Here is a 20,417-nt window from a genome sequence, read left to right as displayed (position 1 = left end):
CTTTCAGAGAAGTGTTATTTTTCAGTAAAACGTAAAAATTTTTTACCTAAAGCTTTATTCTGTGCCTTCACAGCAGTCACCAGATGACTCAAATCATTTTAGATGTTGATTTGAGTTAAGTCGAGTCATTTAGGACAAAAACTCCAGTCAAGTCACGGATAAACGTGACTCGAATCGACATGTGTCTTTACAACATGGTCAGGGTTGTAAGCAACCCATTTTTTTGTGACTCCAATCAAATCGAGTTTTTTAAGCTGCAACTCGAGTCAACTCAAGTCGGTTTCAACATCGATTCGGGGCAAGTCAGTTTAAATTAACCAATACCTTTAACTTCTAAGGTCACATAAAATTTGTCACTAAATTCATGGATGAACACAAATTATTCTAGTTGATACTTTTTACAGGGAGTTAAGTATTCGTTAGATTCGTTAGAAAAATAATTCGAGTGATCAAGGATCTCTAACTCGATTCATAAAATACGTGACTCAAATCCACTCGAGACGAGCCAATGTTGTTACAACATTGATCTCCAGTCAATTACTTTATTCAAAAAGAATTTTTCTCAAAAAGAATTAAATGTAGATTTTATAAGATGTTTACACAAATCCAGCACGTGCAAAACAACAATACATTTTCTGTTATTATTGTGTTGAGCTTCGGCAATGCTGAAAGTGCAAACCGCGCGAAAGAAAGGAACGAAGGAATGGTAACCGCTGAAAAATGTACCGATACAGTGTGCATAACTTTGCTTTTATTCAGAATACGAATTTAGCAGATTTAATGGCAGGCTAATCTGCGTAATTTAATAACTCTTTTATTGCTTTGTGGCGTTTGTAGTCATTTATGTTGATTGTGATTGAACAAAAATGCGCTGTTATAATATTTCTTAAAACGTTATGTTATTGCTAATGTCTAATGATAGGGTATATAGTCTAAGTACGGTACGCAACACGCGTGTTGCAGCATTATCCAATTGTTTTGGCATGCGGCTTTATTTGCGCGTTGGTGTTGTCACCATGCATTTTGTGGCGTATCATATAGGCTAGCCTACTTTGTCTGATAGTACACTAGCCTATATAGTTAACGCATTTACATTTTATTATTTTTTATAAATTTGACTGCAGTTAGATATATTATAGCTTTATTATTGGATTTAGAGCGAAAATTGTATTTGCACGACCCAGGCTGAAAAACAAAGCACTCTTCTATGAGACCTCGGGGGATGCAGGACGGCCAAAATCTGCTCGAAAATGATGCATTTTGCAGTCAAAACTATACTAAATAAAATGCCTGTAGGTTCTCTTTTTCAGTGGTAAATGTGCAATCTCTGAAAGGAGATATTCGAGTCTACCCAGCACTGGATTGGAAAATCTCAAGAATGCAGTTGCCGTGCTTTCCACTATAGTAATACAGCCAGATTGGAAAGTATGGCAGTCTTTGACGAAAAAATATGTGTGCAAGGACGCAAATTTTGGTGTTATGGCATACACCAAAGCCTTAATATCTTCTTTATATATTACAAATTTGCCCAGAGAAAATTTTACAGCCCATTAGAAAATCAGAAGAGTATAATATTAAGCCCAATGATGTTTTTGAACTGTATTTTTGGCTTCTTTTTATACCTGCCATACATTTTCACCTTCCCAAGGACAAAATGGCATAACTTAAAGAGATTTGAAACAGATTTGTTTTAGCCCACATAATTGCTCCAGTTAGCACAACAAGAACAGTTTTATTTATGTGATGTTATATTTTTCCCACAACTGACATGTTTCGTACTTTTTGGAAGCCCTCTTTCACCCGTTGAAGTATACCAAAATCAAGAATTACACGGTATTTGAATTGCAAGGTGTAAACAAAAGGATGTCTCTTGATGAAGCAACAGGTTAGATAAAAAGTGCCGATTAGATAAGCCGCAATCACACTCAAATAATCTAAATTATGAAGAGCACCTCTACATCAATATAATGAAAAATAAATTCGGCAAAAAAGTTATCCAGGCTGGAAAACACTTTTCAAGGAAATCTCAGGGGTGCAAAGTGGACATTATCAGGGCGACTAAAATTGGGTTGCACCATGTGCAAAATGGTGTACTAGGTGCATTTTGCAGTCTGCAATGAAAACCAGGCGAGACACTTTTAGTTTACCTTTTTGTTTTCTTTGTGCAGCTTTAGTTTATTGATAATGGTACGTACTAAGGCCAGTGTCAACTCATCTGTGAGAGGTAAGATATATATATGTTATGTATACATACATCTACGTTTTTCAAAGAAGTAGCAGATATGCTTTTTAGAATAAACTTTATATTTGTTTGCAGTTGCTGCTGCAAAGGCACCAAGAAAAAATGTAGCAGGAACATCTCGTTCTTCAATTGATGCTTTATCACCAGGTACAGCCCGTGTTAAATAGCAAATCTTGTTAAAGTTTTGTGTCGGATGGAATTTTATGTTTTGTGTGAAGTGTGGTCAGGTTTACAAGCCGGTTTATTAAGCTGTGTTGTATGTCAGTAAACAACGCCACATCATACAACAGTCAGGTTTCGCTAATCCGAGCTCCTAAAAGCACCAAATCTCTGCTATCCAACACTAAACGGTCAACAGCAGATTTCTTCCCATAATCCCATGCAATCTACCCTTCTAATCCTTAACTTCATTATTCAACTCAAACATGGAAATTTAGAAGTGGATATGCCAAATCAATCAAAAAAAATTCGCTGTTCTGCATTATGAGCAGTGTTGTGCATGTGCATAACATATTTATATGTCAAGTTTTTATACTTCTCAGACTTCAGTACAGTTTTTGCGTCTTAATCTCTTTCAGTCCTAAATGCATGCGATCGTAAATAAATTCAATTAATACAGTAAGCAAACAAGCAGAAATTTATGGGTGATTGGTTTCTAAGTTGACAATTTCGTTTTGGGTGTTGACTGTCGGTTGTCGACGATAATGCTAGGAGTTCTACTTTAGGAAGCTCATTAGAATGTTAGAGTTGTAAGGAATTTCATTGTAATACTCTCCCGATTTTGATTATACAGATACCATGCTAAATCCACATTTTTTAACTAAACACATGGTCCTCATAAACAAGGTCTGACTGTGTTTTGCTTCTAAAGTTCAATATTATACTTGGTTCTAATATTTTAAATCATTGTTAAGTTGGTAAGAAGGACAAGTCAGTAGGAGGGAACCCGGTGTGTCCACGTCCTACACCAGATTGGCAGAAATCAATCGGAAGTTTTTTCACCATTGTGTCGACGAAGGAAGAAGAAAATGGAAATGTTGAATCGGTAATTTTATTTTTAGAAGTTATTTTATTTTTACTTCATGTTTATTGGCTAGGGATGTGCCAAATGAAAAAAAATGGATTTGTGAAAATAAAAATTGTAGTAAATTTCGATATTTTAGCAAATTTCGGATCTGTCAACTTTGCTCATTGCTCTTGATCAAAAATCTTGACAAGCAAGGAAATCGTATTTAAAGTTGACACTTCGTTGATGTATGAAAGCAATCCATCCAGTTGTATTTTCATATTTAAAAGTATATTAAAAATTCAATTCATCTTATCGTCATTAATCTCAACCACATATGTTGAAACTTCTGTATTTTGCTTTTGTTTCCTTGATATATAGAACGTCAAGGATTTGATCTAAATCTACTTACAAGAGTTTGGTTTGTAACGTTAACAAAATTGGTCAACATTTGGAACTGCTTTGGGTTTGGCACATCCCTATTTATTGATAAAATATTATTGAATGTTTGTATTTTATCTTCACACTGAGTATACCTTTGCACAATATAAAATCAGTAACGATTTCTCATTGAGCGACACACTCTGATTACTGAGTAACGTGAGATACCAATATACATTGTGTTTTAAAAGTTGTTAAGTAAAATGTAACATAAACAGTGTTTGAGCACTTGTTGCGAACTAGTGATGAAATTTGTCAATTTCCTTTGACAACAGTTTACTGTTTTCAGCCAAAAGAAATGGTGATTGAGACCGCACCTGAACTCTCACATGATGATAAGGAAAACAAAAATCCCAATGATCAAGCTGGGACAAGCAGCAATAAAGATCCAGTAGTTGATGATGAACCAGGTCCATCTACCAGTGGGTCATCCGCACCGAATAAGAAAAGGAGAAGAATATTGTGCGTTTTTCAAAGTCTCGCAAACTTATTTGTTTTCACAAGTTGCAGCGACATACAACTGTTATTTCGTGAAACTGTGACTGCTGTGCATCGTTCATTGTTTAACTTAAGTTCTTAGCTTAGTATAACCTCGTTTCCAAGTGTATTCACTAAATGTTTTATTTTGTAGACAACTCGCTGATTCTGATTCTGAAGAAGAACAAACAAAGGAACCCCATAAGATGAGTGGTTGTGTAGTTTCTGTGGAAGATGAAATAATGACTTGCTAACACAGTAGTCCTTCAGTTTGCTTATTGCATTCACTGAAATGTGTATAGTACATCCCCAGCCTGGGATTAATTCAGGAACACTAGTGGATGTATCGATAGTGAAATTTATGACCATGTTTGCTCTCAAATTCAACTTCTTTATTCTTACATGCTAGGCCTTTATATTGCTACTTATCTCACAATTTTAAGCAGAAATTAGTTGAAGCAATTGCAAGAGTTCTATGGCTTTTGTATACTTTTTATGCTGAACTTACATTGACTTGATATTTTGTAACTGAGAATTTATGTGTTGTTAATTTTAGTTTGTCTTCTTATGTCCTTATTGTGCGAAATTTTGGCTTACTCACTAACTTCAGACTATCACTGCCAATTATTCTATTATTTCCAGTTGCGTTCCCCACGCTTGTAAATATAGGAAGAGTACTGCCGTTTGTATATATTTATGCCTTTACTGTCATGACGCCTCTTTACATTCTTTGCCAAAATATTACATTTTCTTTAACGTTAGCAATCGTTTGTTTAGTGGTGCTTCGCGCGAACACGGGCTTTCTGATGTTGATGTAAATATACCTTTGTTTTACTTTATTTTGTGAATCAATTTACTCAGCAAAATGTTTTACTTATGATTCATGTTTGCTTGGTTAACACTGAGCGGCAATCAGTGTTGAAACGTGGCCAATTATACCAGCCAAGTGGACCATTTACCACATGGTATGTACCGCCGAAACACATGCAGTAGAACTCGCATATAACGGACAAGTTGGGACCAGCGATATTCATCCGTTATATACGAAATTGACCCATGACCCATCACGTAGGCTCGCTAGCTCCCTATGTATTATGTCTCACACTCCAGAGTTAATTACAAGACGTTTTCAAGTCAGAAACAACATACTGTACTGTAAATTCTCTGTGCACTATTTCACTGTGAAAATGAAACTTACTTTTTGGCATACTGGTTAATACAGTACAGTACACGCAATACAAGTGAAAAATCGAATCAAACGTGAAGAATAACGCATTCTTTCTTCCGTGGCAATAGCAATTGCACTGTCAACAATCGATTTCTTTGCAATGATGAATGGTTCCGTAATAAGAGTTGAAATGCATCAAAAAGAATAAGAAATCCGGATACATACATACGTTATATGCAAGCTCTACTGTATGACTGACTGCGAACAAGTGTCAGCAGGTTTCAATCACATAACCTAAGCCTTAAGACCTACGGTATAAAATTAGCCAATACGTCACAAATGTTGGCCAGACAGTCTCGATTCAATCTTTCGTGGACAGAGGTACAGGTACTAGAATAACAATGCTTGGCGTCAATCATCATTCTTCGGCTGTGAGTCTACTCTGTAAGATTGACTGATGGACTAGAGTACTAGACTATACTAAATGTCAGTGCTTCACTTAGAACGTGTCCGTTGCAACTAGGACATTTATTGTGTAAACGTAGCATTGGGAATTAAAAATACTTCGTGAAGCATCGAAAGACAAAACTGTGCTTGTGGGCCGGCTAGTAAGACAAGGGTAGGCTAGTATAACGTCGTGAGAAATTGATGATCTAAAGTTAACATAACAAAGTCATTATTAAGTTTCTGCAAATAATTACTTTCCTTAACAAACAATCTCTAGGCAGGGCTAAGTATATCTTAGGTAAAGCATAGATTATTATACGTCACATGTATGCAAGCAATCTAATTTCTATGGTTAGAGTCTACTGTAAGTTGAAATATGACACAGAATTAGCTACTCGCACAAAAGCTAGTCTAGCTTGGTAACCGGGGCTCGAGCGATGAAGAATCATCGCCGGGTTTAAGTCGTGCAAAGACTTTCTTCAGTCCGAGGATTAAGATTATAATATATGTAGTTATTATATTATACCAATAGAGTACAAGCACTCGAATCGTTAAATTTTGCAACTAACTGTGGGGAGCGAAAAAAATGGTGCTAACCTTGTTACAGCAAAACATAGCAAGAAATGTGCCTCACCAACAATTAACGAAAGGGAAAAAGCCTGGAAGCGAAACGTGCGTGTCGTTAACTACCCAGTGATGCAATATCGATGGAATGTTAGTACGGCCTTCAAGCTTAAGCGTATTAAATTTAGGTTGTAGTTAACTAAGTAGATTTAAAATAAAGCAGGCATTGTTTAATTTACATCAAGTTTTTTGGAATGGCTTTCTATGAGTGGAAGCCGTTTAAAATTCCATTCGACCGATTTACACGTTGCTTTCTGCAGTAAGTGTATCATAGTGGTTCTTAAACTTACTGGAGGTGCTGAAACCTATAAAGTTTCACATACAAAACGTTCACTGAATCATTTGTTAAAATTCAAGAATATATATTACACAAAACAGCGTGTATGTCCAAACCACAGATACTGACTCACTGAAACCACTTCAAGCAGCGCAATCGTTAAACAGTGTAAAGATTTTCCTTGAATCCACGCTTGTTTTCGCAAAGCAAGAGTAACAGAGTAATCCAATTGGCCGGAATGTCGTGACGTGTATGGGCGTGGGCCTACTGTGCGCGGCTCCAGACCGAGGGTTGTTAGCGTGAGATTTGTCAAAACAACGCGACAGCGGTGAATTGCTTTTAGCAGGTCGTTGGTTGGTTGTACTATATTAGAAGGCTTGTGCGCTTATTCGTACATAGTATTTCAGTAAGATTTATTCAAATTAGCTCAGTAGTGTTACGACAATCTGGGTCAGAACTGCTAGTATAAGCTAGCAAGCTAGTAGCTACTGCTTGTTTAGCTTCTAAGCTCAGATAAGTTTTTAAGTAGTGGTAGAATCGATTTAGCTAAAGTTTCTAAAAGTATGTCTTACACTTGCAGCATCGTTTATTTCACCTGCTAAAGACTAAGTGTTAGTTGGCCTGACACCCTACTACAATTTCTCGTGACAAAAAGACCTCTGCAGTTTCTTTTTCAAAGGGTTTCCTGTAACAACTAATTGTATATTAAGCTATCAAAAGCCAGATGAAAATAGACATTCACAATCACATTCTTCCAGAAACCTGGCCTGATTTAAAGCAGGTTTGTACGACATTTGATGCTATTTGCAGATATGTAAACGGTATCTAGCCTGCTGCATCTAGCACAAGATTATAAATATGGTCTGGTTAAACGCATTTCCGGTAGCCAGATGCTTTCATGTCTGGCCAGTGGTATTGCATGTTACTACGCTTGTCTTCACAGTAGCTGGCCATCATAGCCATTTTAAAACATGCGGTTGCAAAGGCTGTGTAACGAAATGGTTGTATATGGTAGTTGAACTTGAAAGTTTGACCCACTTCACTACAATGTTTGCTTGTTGAATTGTTTATTGCGGTTGATGATATATGAGTCTCATGAGGTCGTTGTCTGCTTTTCTCAACCTCGGTCTTGATTGTTCACCTTAACGAATTATTGTCTTGTGAAGATGACAACAAAGTTGTCTGTCTTGACACTGAACTTCTCCAAATTGAATTCAACAATGGTTACACGGAATGACAACTGTATAAACTGATTATATTGAAACTTCTTTGAACGTTTACATTTTCACAAATCATTAGCACAGCAACAGCATAAAGACGACCATGTTACAGCTATAATCTTACTAGACGAATGGAATGAATGAATAAATGAACTCAGGAAATATAGGCACAATATTTAATGCCACGATTTAAAACGGTAAGCAGGAAGTAATCGATTACGTAACGCAGTGTTATGCTTCGCTAACTCGATACTCAAAGACGAGAATTCTATATCTTATACAATCTGTATATAAACTATCATCACAACTGAAACACTGCAGTCTATAACTGATATTGCATTGTACGAAAATAGCGAGTGGAGACGTCAACTCATCTTCAATGAAACTTTGAAAATTCTAAATTCCATAAGATGGCCCATCGTTGCTAGTTAAACTTAAATTAAAGGCCCCCAGTTCGGCTTTGTCACAATTTGCGCGTCTGTTTTTTGTTACTCAGCTGCTAATGGTAATGGCTGGGTGACGTAATGTCTTCGACAAACGTATGGCTGTTACTATTTCACCGAAAAAAATCGTGCATTCAAAGCTCTTTTTCACTTCTTCTTGTTAACCTAACTTCAATGTTATAAAGTAGTAACCAAAGCTCAACCTAAATCCAAATCTAACGTAAATAGCCCTAAATAACTGAAATCAAGTTTTGACAAACCAATTCTCCTAACCTAGCCTATCTTTAACAATGGGCAGCGTGACCTATTTTCTGTGAAGTAGCCACTTTGTTATTTTTTTTCATAGTAACTGTTTTTGTTTCAGCGCTATGGATACGACGGATTTATTCAAATTCAACACCTGCCGTGCGTAAGTAATAATTTCTGCCCTGTTTGAATTATAGTATGTTTCCCAAAATTAGTCTGACCATGTAAATAGCTGATCTTGGGTGCGACATGCAAAGCTCCATACGTTAACAAGATATTGGAAGAAGCCGCAAATTATTATTTCGGCTAAGTTATTTCGCGTATAACTACAGGGCAAAAGTGAACTGTGGAAAGGGAAGCAACACTTTAGGACCGTAGAGAGAAATTGTTGGAATTTGCAAGAACGCATTAAAGATATGGACGAAACAGGTGCAAATAATGGTATTTTGAAGTAGGATTTCACACTGTAATTGGGAAGTATTTTAACTTTTGCCTACCTCATATTGCAAGGTGTGGACGTTCAAGTTCTTTCGACGGTACCGGTGATGTTTAGCTATTGGGCGAAACCCGAGGACACATTGGACTTGTGCCAATACCTCAATGACGACTTGAGAGCTAAAGTAACTGAGTCAGTAATTTATAGGCGGGATTATCGAAACTGTTGTCAATCTTGTAGCTTTGCAGTTAAATTACTATACTTATAATGCTCAATGTTGTACGCTGCATTTAAGTTAGAAGCCGAAAACATTTATTAACAAATCGAATAGATGGGACCTTACCACAAAACAAATGTTTTACAGAAGGACGTTTTGTAAGCATACCGAATTTGTTTTGTGATATTTTAGAAATCCAAAACGATTCGTCGCGCTTGGTACCCTTCCTATGCAAAGTCCAAACTTGGCGGTGAAAGAAATGACCCGATGTATGAAAGAACTCAACTTTGCTGGGGTGATAATCGGTTCCCATGTCAATGACTGGAATCTAGATGCAGAAGAATTGGATTGTTTTTGGAAAGTAAGGCAAGACCTCTTACAGGCTATTGTAGCGCAGTGTTTTATGCAGGCTACGCCGCATATCAGACGCTGTTAATATGCCATCTTTTTTCTCTTATATCCGGCTTGAAATTATAAGTAAAATTGAATTTAAAATGACCATTGATGATTTATATTTTTATCCAACTCTGATGAGCTGTTGTGGTGTCGGTTGTCAATGTTAATTGTTCTTTCATAAACGATTACACTTTATCGTTTCATCACCAGTATTTTGTTCTGAACGTATCGAACCAATTCAATTTTTACAAAACGCCACGGACGTGATTTCGTCACTTTTATGATTGACATTTCCTTATGAACAGGCTGCTGAGAATTTACAATGTGCTATATTCGTCCATCCTTGGGACATGGTGATCGATGGACGGATGAAGAAGTTCTGGGCTCCTTGGTTGGTCGGTAAGCGCTTTGCCACAACCCAGTTAAACTTATGTAGAGCTGCTTGACAATCTATGGAGAAGTATGAAAGCTTATTTTGTCTTGATCTGACTTGTTGCTGTTGGCAGGTATGCCCGGTGAAACAGCACATGCTATCCAATGCATTTTATTCGGAGGCGTTCTCGAAAGATATCCGAAACTCAAAGTAGATTATTGTGAAAGTGTTATAACCTATCTACAATCCAATTGTTACAGATATTTCAATTGTGTTACTAATAATGTATAAAGAGATAATGATGTTTTCTAGTTAGCGTAGTCACACGGCCAATGCACCATAAACTGCCGTATACTCCAAGATTCTTGCTTTCCCAGATTTGCTTTGCTCATGGCGGAGGGGCTTTCCCATTCACTCTGGGTCGCATGCAGCGAGGTTTTGTCAGCCGACCTGATTTGTGCGCCACTGATACCAGTTTGTCGCCAAAGGACCAGGTGGGGAAATTCTACACAGATTCCCTAGTCCATGACCCTGCAGCGCTCAGATATCTGGTTGATACACTTGGCGAGGTGAGTTGCCCAGGTAGTATTGTTCTTGAGTTGCAACGACAGAAGTTAGGCATGTGTATATACTGTACTGTAGCTCTATCCACCATAATCCATAGATATCTTGTAGTGTTTTTTATGGCGTAGGCTACAGTGCTCGTTATTTGTTCCACTTAAGATTCCCGCATTTACGATTATACATGTGTTTGAACGAAATCTATAGGACAAAGTAATATTAGGGTCGGACTACCCATTTCCGCTGGGTGAATCCCACCCTGGGAAGTTGATAGAGTCAACTGGAGGGCTCAGCGCTGATATTAAGGTTAGTTAAGTTGGTTGTCACTTGCTACATGACTACGCAACAAAAATAAATTTAATACGCCTGCGAACTTTTGCAGGAGAAACTGCTGTTTAGGAACGCTCTACGCTTTATGAACTTGGATGAAAAAGACTTCTTATAGGCTAAGTTGAGGTGTAGTGTATTCCAGCTTTTTTTGCAATTACATTTTTCATCATCATTTGCAAATGTTATCTATGCCGTAAACCTGGCCTTTTGTTTGGGGCTGTGATTATAGTGTTGCTTTGTCTCATTCAACACTTGTAAATCGAAGGTAATAAGCTTGAAGTTTATGCTCTACTGAATGTAATACACGTGTAACAGTTCTGGTTTATATGCGCACAATATTGCAATAAAAGCACTGTACATGGGACAATTCTTGTTGGGAATTAATATTTTTTGGTGTGAAACATTAATTAGAAGCTCTTAAAAGTTTTGAAGTTTATTAAGTGCTGACTGAAATCGAGAGGACAAGATACAGAATAAATATATCAACAAAATAAGCGTTGAACAATAATCCTATTAAAAGGAACTCTTGTTTGCGTGACCATGCGACCAGTTAATAATAAACATACACCACAACTGATTTAACAATTTACCGAAAAGGAAAACTTTAATTTCTGAAAAAAAGTATGCAAATATTTACCGCCATTTGTCGCTAAAGAGCAGGTTGCCTAACAAAAAGCGCCGTGCCACGTTTAGCCCGGTTTGCTAGTCGTGGCCCATTTGCTAAAACCAAAATTCGGCAACATGTGTTGAACTTCATTTAGTACTAGTAGTAAATCGATTTGTTCGTTTTCATAGTATTAACAGTATTAAAACTGACTTAGGTACAACTTTAGTTTAGTAGCTGATCCCCATACCGATAGCTGTTTACTACCTTTGACCCACTGCACTGGTTAGCACCGCCTTACCGCAAGTTACTGGTAAATATCGAAAGAGTCCAGCTCAGGGGCCTAACCATACTTTAGAGTTTAGAATATAAATTCAAGAGCAATTGTGTATAATACGCTATGGTAGTCTTAAGCAAACTGGCTTTGAAATCACAAAAGCTTATTATTATTATGTCATCTGTATTTTCTCTTTCAAAGTGAACGGTGGTTGTAGCCTAGCTATCCTGACCTAGTGACCGTAAGAGATTGGTCGGTTCGGTAGCAAAGATGTTAGAGCGCTGGTCTCGTAGAGTCGCAATACTACAATCAGTAGTCCTGGCGAACCAATGATGATCCAAATTCGGGCAATACGATACAAAAGAAAACTTAAAAATTTTGTGTGCGTCAAACGCAACCTACACAAAGGTTAGCTCGTAACTGTGGCTCGAGAGATGAGGAATCATCGTCAAGTTTAAGTTCAAAAGTCGTACCAAGACTTACCTCAGTCTAGTACTCTAGTCTGAGCATAAATGTTATAATGTCATACCGTGGCTAGGAATATACAATACAGAATAATTGACTACACTAGCCTAGAATAATCTAGAATAGTTTATTCCGGATCCAGAATTTCGAACCCTATTCTAGAATAGCATGAAAGTTAAAAAACCTAAGCATCCCCAATGCTTTTGTTTTGAATTTGCAATAGGCTCACGGAATTCTTTTGGTTCAAGCAAGTTGACAATGACGGGCGGTTTAATTCATGACGATTAACGCACCCAGTGCATAGTATTAGAATGTTACATAACAATTGACAACAACATCTCTTGCACGTGCCAATGACAACCTTCAATCATAAAATAAAACCGGTTCGTAAGATTCGGAAAAGACGAAAATTAGATTCGAATCTTTTGAGCTTCGATTCTTCAGGATTCGTTATTCTAGAATGTGCAGCCCTAAACGTGGCAGATTCAGCTCGAAGTATTCACCATAAACATGGATGTTTTTCAAGCGCTACACGCTACGCTTCATTCACACCTGAATGTCATGGAGGTGTGCTAGGAGGTTAAAAGGGACGTAGGCCTAGCTATGTCTTCTCTAGAGTGTAGTATATTAATTCTAGTTACGCCAGGGTTTATGACGTTTTTGTTTCATTTCTCATTTAATTTTATTATGTCTCCCCCTGGAAAACTTGCACTCTTGCAGTAAACACCCACAGGTAACTGTTTACAGTATATTCTCGTGAATCCTAATTTTGTCTTGCTCTAAACGTGTTGTATTTGAGCCAGTCGTTTGCAGTAGACCACGACCGCAGAACTACATCTTGTGGATGATGCCGCGACCGGGCTACCTGCAGCCTACAAATTTCAGTTTGGCCTATTACATTAGTTTAGAAAATTGTAGACATCACTAACTCATATACACAATTGCTGCATAAGCAATGGTGCACATGTTGAAAAATCGTTATTTTCAAAACAAATTAATATAATCACAGTATGGCTTATTTTCCAATAATATGCGCGTTCTTATATTAGTATTGATAGGCAATTGACAGTATAATACCCATTTTGACAATTGACTGAAACATTGCTAGGTCACTTCACCTTAAACACGCACGGGCTGTCAAACAACTGGACAGCTATATAAAGAAAAACGTTGAGCAGAGCGAAACAGCTTTTTTTAGTTGCCGCAATACCTCTTCTATAAGCACAAGCGCAGACGGCAGATCTAAAAAAAGAAACAAAGCAAGTCGTGGACACGAGCGTGTAGTGTGTAGCTTCGAATCAACCATGTACGTGTACTTGGCGACAAAAGCCAAGAGTTTGCGAATGGTCGGGCCAGACAGCGCCGTGAACGGTGCGCTGAGGCTGGGAGCGGTGAAGTGTGGTACTTCGTTTTACAGGTTGTTTTCTGCTACCGTATCTCTGCTAGTCGACATGTTCGTGAGTGAGTTGACTGTGAGTCTCGGCATAACACGTACGGTGCTAAATGTGGCAACAGGAAGCTTTTTTCATGTTCGAACCAGTTTTAACATGCACGTTATGTGTTACAGTGTTGTATACCTTCATAGGTTAGTTAGTAAGTCGACCAGGGCTACAGACCAGTAAGAGCAATACACATCGAACATAATGCAATTACATAGTACTCAAAGACTTGTTGACTAGAAACGCAAAGTAGCTTACAATATTGTAGAGATACTCAATGCACTACAGTTTGTGCCACTCACATCCAAACTTTCTATAGGTAAGTTAATCAACATAGACTTCGCATGTAACTGCCATCTACTACTTTGAAAAGTAGCGAGGTAGGCTAGCTTTGTACGTTTACTATAAGTGATAGCCTACATAGAAAATAGCTAGTTGTACTTCGGACAGTGGAAGAAAACATTCAAATTTAATAGATATTGTTTGTTAACAGATTAAAAAGGTCATGTCTGGAAAATAAATGCTTGTATGCAGCTTATGTGTTTGACTGCAGGAAACAGACAAGCTTTAGTGTTTCGAGTACTTTGCATTGTAAGCTATAAACAAGAATATGCAGCGTGGGTCCAGTGCATTGGATTTTGGCAGACACCAATTGACAACTTTGCATCTGGTTAAACTACTGTTTATACAAAACTTTGTAGCATACCGTAATATACACCAGCGAAATTTTACAGCATAGTGTTCATCAGCGACTAACGTATGATTACTTCTGACTTACAGCGACTTTTGGGCAGGAATGTTTAAATATGACACTTTCCAACAAGATAAACGCCTGAGTGAAGGATCCATGCAAAGCACTGTAAAGCTTTGCTGCCTCGATGCAGTATGCTTAAGGTGGCCATAGCATTATGTACGTATCAGTTCTTCTTCTTCGTATATTGCTTGCCTTTAGCGCTAAGCGTTTTCTATGTCAACATTATCTATTTGCTGGCTGCCTAGCTGACGCGCCGGATATTAATGACGGCGAGCGTTGAACGCCATTTAAGCTGACACTGATGGTCATTTTGATTTGCTTGAGAACGATTTGCGTTCACAAAGATGTCATATTTTACAAAGTGTTGATGTTAGTTTGCCGTGGTCATGAAACGATCTCCAGTCAATGTAATGTGCAGTGCGATGACGTTTTTAATTTGTCAAATTACATCACAAATGTTGCTGATCTAATTCAGGCTGACCGATATGGCAGAAGATACTTTTGTTGACAAAAGTTTTGATTCATAGATTTCTCTAAACGAAATTAGTGTTCAACCAGGCAACCAGTTTTCTTATTTTACTTCAAACAATCAAAGTTTAAGTCACCTCAGGAATTTCGAGAGGGGATTCGGGTTTAATTTCATGTGGTTTAATCCAGCTCAAAATATTTATTACAGCTTTGATGTCACACTGAACCTTTTATCTAGTGAAAATACTTCTAGGGTCTACGAAGGTCAAATGGAACCTGTATTACTTCAGGATGCCATAAAACTCGCTGTACCCCCCTTGCTATAAAAACCCTGAAATTTAACCATGCTCATATGCTTAAGATCACCTCTAACTTTATCCTACTGACATCGCTTTATGGCAAATATTTCTTTCAAAACCTCTCATCAAGTGATTGTAAAAACATATCAGCTTCGCCCTGACATATTGCCTGTATTATACTATAGTGGTATAGACTAGAGAGAAGCGGCCTGTGCAAACACAAACCGCAGCGCATTTGCAATCTTTCGAAGGAAAACCGCAACCTCGAATAGCCACTCAATCTCAGAAACTAAATTGCTTTTTGAAATCGTAAAACGACATTTTTGGGATATTAATATTGTTGTAGCTAATTAGGGAAAGTTTTCACTGTTAATAACATTTTAATACCACATTTACCTTACTGTATTCAGCATGGCATAAAAGGAACACGGCAAAACCGATTCCGTAAACAACTATGAAAATATTAAATATCTTTATTTATGGTTTTCTTACTTTCGCTGTTTCTTTTGCTTTTCAGTTTTCCTTTCTGCCATTGCCCGCTCTGCTGTAAAACCATTCAAGCCACAAGGTAAGAGTTGAATTACACGCTGTTGCCTCAATGATGCATGTCTTGTAACTTATGTGGAATGTTTTATGTTTTCGAGCATGTTGGGCTTTTTCTACCCCGAACAATTTGCGTTGGTTCGGTGCAGATAAACATATAGTTTATGTCGTATTTATTGATTTTGACGACGTATTACCGACTCGATGTGCATTTCGAAAGCATCCAGGCAATCCGTTTCCAAGCTTGTCCTAATTATGGCCTAATGTAAAATATAGTCCATAGGTTTCCAGCTATGGTCTACCTGTACTCCAACGGCCAGCAAAAAGGTTGACAACACCTGATCTTCGAATATTGTTTAACACTGACTCCCATCGCTACTACTCCAAACGTTCAAATGTATGTGAAAATATCGAAACTGTCGATAAATGTTACTTTTACCGTTGGAATTTCTTCTATAGTGAAATTATGTCGGAATAAGAACGTGTACGTTTTTTCAGTTCAAACTTTTGTGTGCAGCAGTTTATGTTTCTGCAATCTCGAAAAAGTTATGGACCAGCAGTCCCGACTGAAAGAGTAAGAGTAACTGCATAAGATGCAGGCGGCAAGACTGGGTAAAAAGCAATTTCATTGACATATGATGAAATGCAGAAGAGTTAGGTTCGAACATAGTGTGCCTCTAGGCTGGGATCTTCCACTAACAGGAACTTCGGCATAGTTCGTTTTTACACGCTGTTGATTAGGTCCATTGGCGGCAGGTTTGGATTATTTATAACAGTTTTTATTTCAGGGCGAATTAAACCGCGGATTTCCATTCTTCACGTGTTGATTAAGAAAATATTCGTGACGTATGTCGCTGTTTTATGTTGTTCTAGTTGGCAAGGACAGAGCATTGATGGTTTCATCAAACTGTCCGTCATATTTATTCGCATCATTCTCAAACTAGTCCGTCGTGCGGTTCATTGTTTTAAACTTTCAAAAATTGTTGACACCATTTTCAGCGCTGTGCATGAACTAAGTATAGGCCACTCATTACAAGTGTGGCTTTCCGTGTATTTGCGCGCTGTAATTTGCGTTGACTTTTTTGTGGTTTTCAAAAGGCCTCGAGGGCTCGGTTTGATTAAATTAGCAACACTGGCGACCGACATACTCTGTGTCAGATGTGAATATAATTATACCGTCGACTAAGAAATAACGGCTTTCGTGCATGATACAACATACGTGCTGAAGTGTTTTTTCACCTGTTACACTTCCTGACCTTATCATTGTCCTTCAATTGAATTGAGACAAAGCGTACGATGATGTGAATATCTTTGCACTTTAAAAGCATAACGCGAGACTAGCTGTAAACGTTTTGGGTAACTTTGCATTTTAGCAGCAAAAGCTTTCGAGTTCGATCCGCAACTACAATTAGTTCCAGTAATAAACTGTGTGTGTGTGAAATGCAAACGCGAAAAATAACGGCAAACCCTATAATGCTAACATGCAGTAAATTTTCAGTCCACGCCGGATTCAGTCGGCATACAAGTGTGTATTTTGAAGTTTACTTTACAAAGGCGCGGCCTGTTGGTATAGGCTCCTGCATACAACTGATATACCCTCGAGGCGTTATGCTGCCAGATAATTCAAAGGTTGATCTACGATTGCGCCGCAGCATTCTGCACGTATCGTGATCTCTTATGAATTCACGTTTTTTGTGGTATTATATAAGTATGCTCCAAATAATATATTTGCTAGTCGGTCGGCGGGTTTGAGTACGTGATACACAACACGATTTTTGATCGTACACGACTTCGTTTGTAAAAGATCTGACGTACTTTGTTGAATTTTGCCCTGTTTGAATTCCCGTGGTGGAAATTGAATTTACACATTACGACCCATGACAACAGATCTGTCGAATTGGAGCGTGGTACTAATAACTTGTTTCCTGGTATGGACCAGAGGAACATTCGCACGTCTATTAGATCCGGTAAATCTAGGTCAGTGGTTTAAAGACTTTCTTACTTCCGGACCCCGAGCTACAATAATTTCTTTCTCGAGGACCCCCAGCTAAATTGTTACATAGCAGATTTCGTTTGAAGAATTACAGAATAACTCGCAGACTTGTTCGCAAGTTTGGGAACCACTGGTCTCGACCGTAGCTACATTGAGACATTTGCCTCTATAAAAAGAGTCCTGGCTCAAAACATTTTTGGCGCTAAACTACATTTAACAACCTGCTTAACCGGGAACGTAGTTGAAATATTTTCTGTGAAAATGTTACTGCCTTGTGTATGCATTGTCGGTATGTTTTTACCTTGCCCGTGCTATTGGTACTTTCATGTTCTCAGTTTGCAGCGTACTCTTCTGCAGCGCTTGTTATGTTTCTCTCTTCTTTTTCTCTTCGTTTTATCTGCTCTTTCCTCTTCTTTTTCTCCTTTCGCTTCGTTTTTGTTTCTTTATTTTCGTCTGTTGGCGAGCTTTTAAAATTCAGTCACGTCCTCGTTGTCTAGACCGCTAACCGGGCATCGAAGCGTGACCTCTTCGCGTTCCCTTTCTCCAGAAACAGCAAAACTCTTTCTCTCACCTTTCTCTTTTTATCTCAGTTCTCTTCTTTGCTACTTTATCTAGACTTGACATTTGTAGGTCATGTGTAAATAAGTAGCTTCCTCGCTTACTCGCTTGTTGTTGTCAAGTTCTGGTTTGCTTAGAAAGTGTCCACAACCCCAATTAAACATTAAGACTATGTTTAATACGTCAAGTTGACCCTATCTTGATACAAAACGCACATTTTTCAACTTCATTTAAATGGCAGCTTCTGTAAAACCGGTAATTCCCTTGGTCAAGCTCCTTTGCTTTCAAAGCGCAAACCGTGTGTGGAAAATTAACGGAATCAATTTTTGAATTGATGGTTTCTGTAATGGCCTAGGTCAGGGATGGCGAACCTTTTTTAGTGCATGGGTCACAAAAGAGACCTTAATCCTTGAAAAAGCAAAAGTGGGTCATACATTAAAAACTTAGGCCTACTTGCAGGCATTAAATGTTTGCAGCTTACCAGACCACACTAATCCTGAACAGCCAAGAGGCATGCAGTCACTAAAGGGTACAAAAATGTAACATGATTTGCTAACAATCAAGAGCACAATAGCTTTATTACGTTATAAGCACCCAGTAACTTGCCGTGATACTGATAACGCACTACTACGGCTTTAGTTGTGTCAGACTGCTATATGGCAATTCGATACGGTACTAGCTTAAAATAGGTTGGGGCCTTATTACAAATATTTAGTGAAACATTTATTCTTTGCTTAAATATTTGTTTAAATTTCATTATTTTAAAAAAGACAAGTGGGTCACTTCGTGACCCGCGGGTCAGTGGTTCGCCATCCCTGGCCTAGGTTTTTGATGCCGTTACGGATACAACTTCACATTCATTTATGCTATTGCATTATTCGTTATTATGCTTATCATTTTTTTTATTTTTTTTTATTTAATGTTATACAACTAGTAGCAATGTGGTGGCAAAACTCCGCACGCGGTAACCCTTGAATATAGATCAGGTGCTCTGACCCTCGTGTTAAACATCTAGAACTTTGCCGCTTGAAAACTGAAACGGAAATACGTACTTACTAATGGACACAGTAACCAGCCTACTGTATTTCTGATTGTGAAATTGTGAAACAGTTACAGGCTTTGCTTCGTAGCGAGTTGGCTCAGGTGCCATTTGACGGTCTTTTGGCGTCTACCGGACCGACCGCACGCCGCCGTTAGCCCCACACAAAGGCAGCAGTCATGTAAACCTTGACGTCACTGCAAGGGTGACGGGGGTACGGCGGTTGGTGTTTAATGAACAGGATGTTTAAAACCGCACTCAAGACAAATTGGCGAGGCCAACGTACCCACAAACGGCACAACAACATCAGATCAGGCAAAATCAGACCACCGCCTGTTCCTATTTTTTTCCAAGCATCGGTCTAGATAAACTAACCATGCATCGTAGCATTACAGAGTAAGTAAGCCCGCTTATTAAATTCTTGTCGGTGCTTCTAAACAACAGCGGTATAACGGCTTTAGAGCGACGTGTGGTGACGTGTGGTGACCTACGCGGAGTCAACCTTAGTTGTTTCCGGAAGTCATCGTTGAAGTTTCAGTAATGACTCATCCCCTGACCCACAATGTCACGAGATTTGCAGGCAAGAAAAAGCACGAAAATAACAAGATGTTGCGCCACGAATCACGCGTCATCCGCTATCAACTCTTTGCAAGGGATATTGGGTCTGTATTTATGATGTCAGCAGTTATCTTTGACCAGTTACGGTTTTATGTAAGAATTCTCTCCAGATTTCTACAGGGTGATCATGACGGTTTGAGTTTTGTGGCGCATGGTCACGGTCCGTCGAGAAACTCTTCGCAATCTGCAGAAAGCGCCATAATCCGGTTACGCTGCAGCGGTTCACCCGTTTGCTTCTCTCTTCACTTTGTCAACGCATTTTTATGACCTTACGTAATCAATTACAATTATCGCTGTGAAATCTGGTAACGTGTCGAAAACTGAACGCTTTGTCATGCGTCGTCTTTAAACTTCTTCAACATATTGCTTTTGGATGTTCGCAAAATAAGTTGGATGGCTGTCTTTTTTGTTGAATCAGTGCGAAATCTATTGAGGTATCAGTTTGTACACCAGAAG

At 38.4% G+C, this 20,417-nt stretch overlaps 3 protein-coding genes across 3 annotated transcripts in view; all 3 read left to right on the top strand.

Annotated features, from left to right (window-relative positions):
* The first annotated feature begins 2,075 nt into the window (after window positions 1-2,075).
* On the top strand, window positions 2,076-5,005 carry LOC143460209 (uncharacterized). Its single transcript, XM_076957638.1, has 5 exons — window positions 2,076-2,224; window positions 2,318-2,389; window positions 3,157-3,287; window positions 3,979-4,151; window positions 4,321-5,005. Exons 1-5 carry the CDS (start codon window positions 2,185-2,187, stop codon window positions 4,418-4,420), a joined length of 516 nt encoding a protein of 171 aa, XP_076813753.1. The 5' UTR covers window positions 2,076-2,184; the 3' UTR covers window positions 4,421-5,005.
* A 2,238-nt stretch (window positions 5,006-7,243) lies between these two features.
* LOC143460208 (2-amino-3-carboxymuconate-6-semialdehyde decarboxylase-like) lies at window positions 7,244-11,271 on the top strand. The gene is made up of 10 exons (XM_076957637.1): window positions 7,244-7,463; window positions 8,710-8,754; window positions 8,924-9,020; window positions 9,102-9,219; window positions 9,437-9,605; window positions 9,946-10,039; window positions 10,147-10,223; window positions 10,391-10,582; window positions 10,782-10,880; window positions 10,957-11,271. Exons 1-10 carry the CDS (start codon window positions 7,407-7,409, stop codon window positions 11,017-11,019), a joined length of 1,011 nt encoding a protein of 336 aa, XP_076813752.1. The 5' UTR covers window positions 7,244-7,406; the 3' UTR covers window positions 11,020-11,271.
* Window positions 11,272-14,125: 2,854 nt separating this feature from the next.
* The window catches only part of LOC143460206 (uncharacterized), a 30,226-nt gene continuing 23,934 nt past the window's right edge, over window positions 14,126-20,417 (top strand). Inside the window, exons 1-2 of the mRNA XM_076957636.1 lie at window positions 14,126-14,599; window positions 15,728-15,778. Of these exons, the coding sequence (XP_076813751.1) occupies window positions 14,575-14,599; window positions 15,728-15,778 (76 nt within the window). The 5' untranslated portion in view covers window positions 14,126-14,574. The remainder of the gene's footprint in view (window positions 14,600-15,727; window positions 15,779-20,417) is intronic.

This window comes from Clavelina lepadiformis, chromosome 5 (assembly GCF_947623445.1).
Source record: "Clavelina lepadiformis chromosome 5, kaClaLepa1.1, whole genome shotgun sequence".
Lineage (NCBI taxonomy): Eukaryota > Metazoa > Chordata > Ascidiacea > Aplousobranchia > Clavelinidae > Clavelina > Clavelina lepadiformis.
Note: the sequence above shows the minus strand (reverse complement) of the source record. Positions and strands in the feature narration are given on the sequence as shown.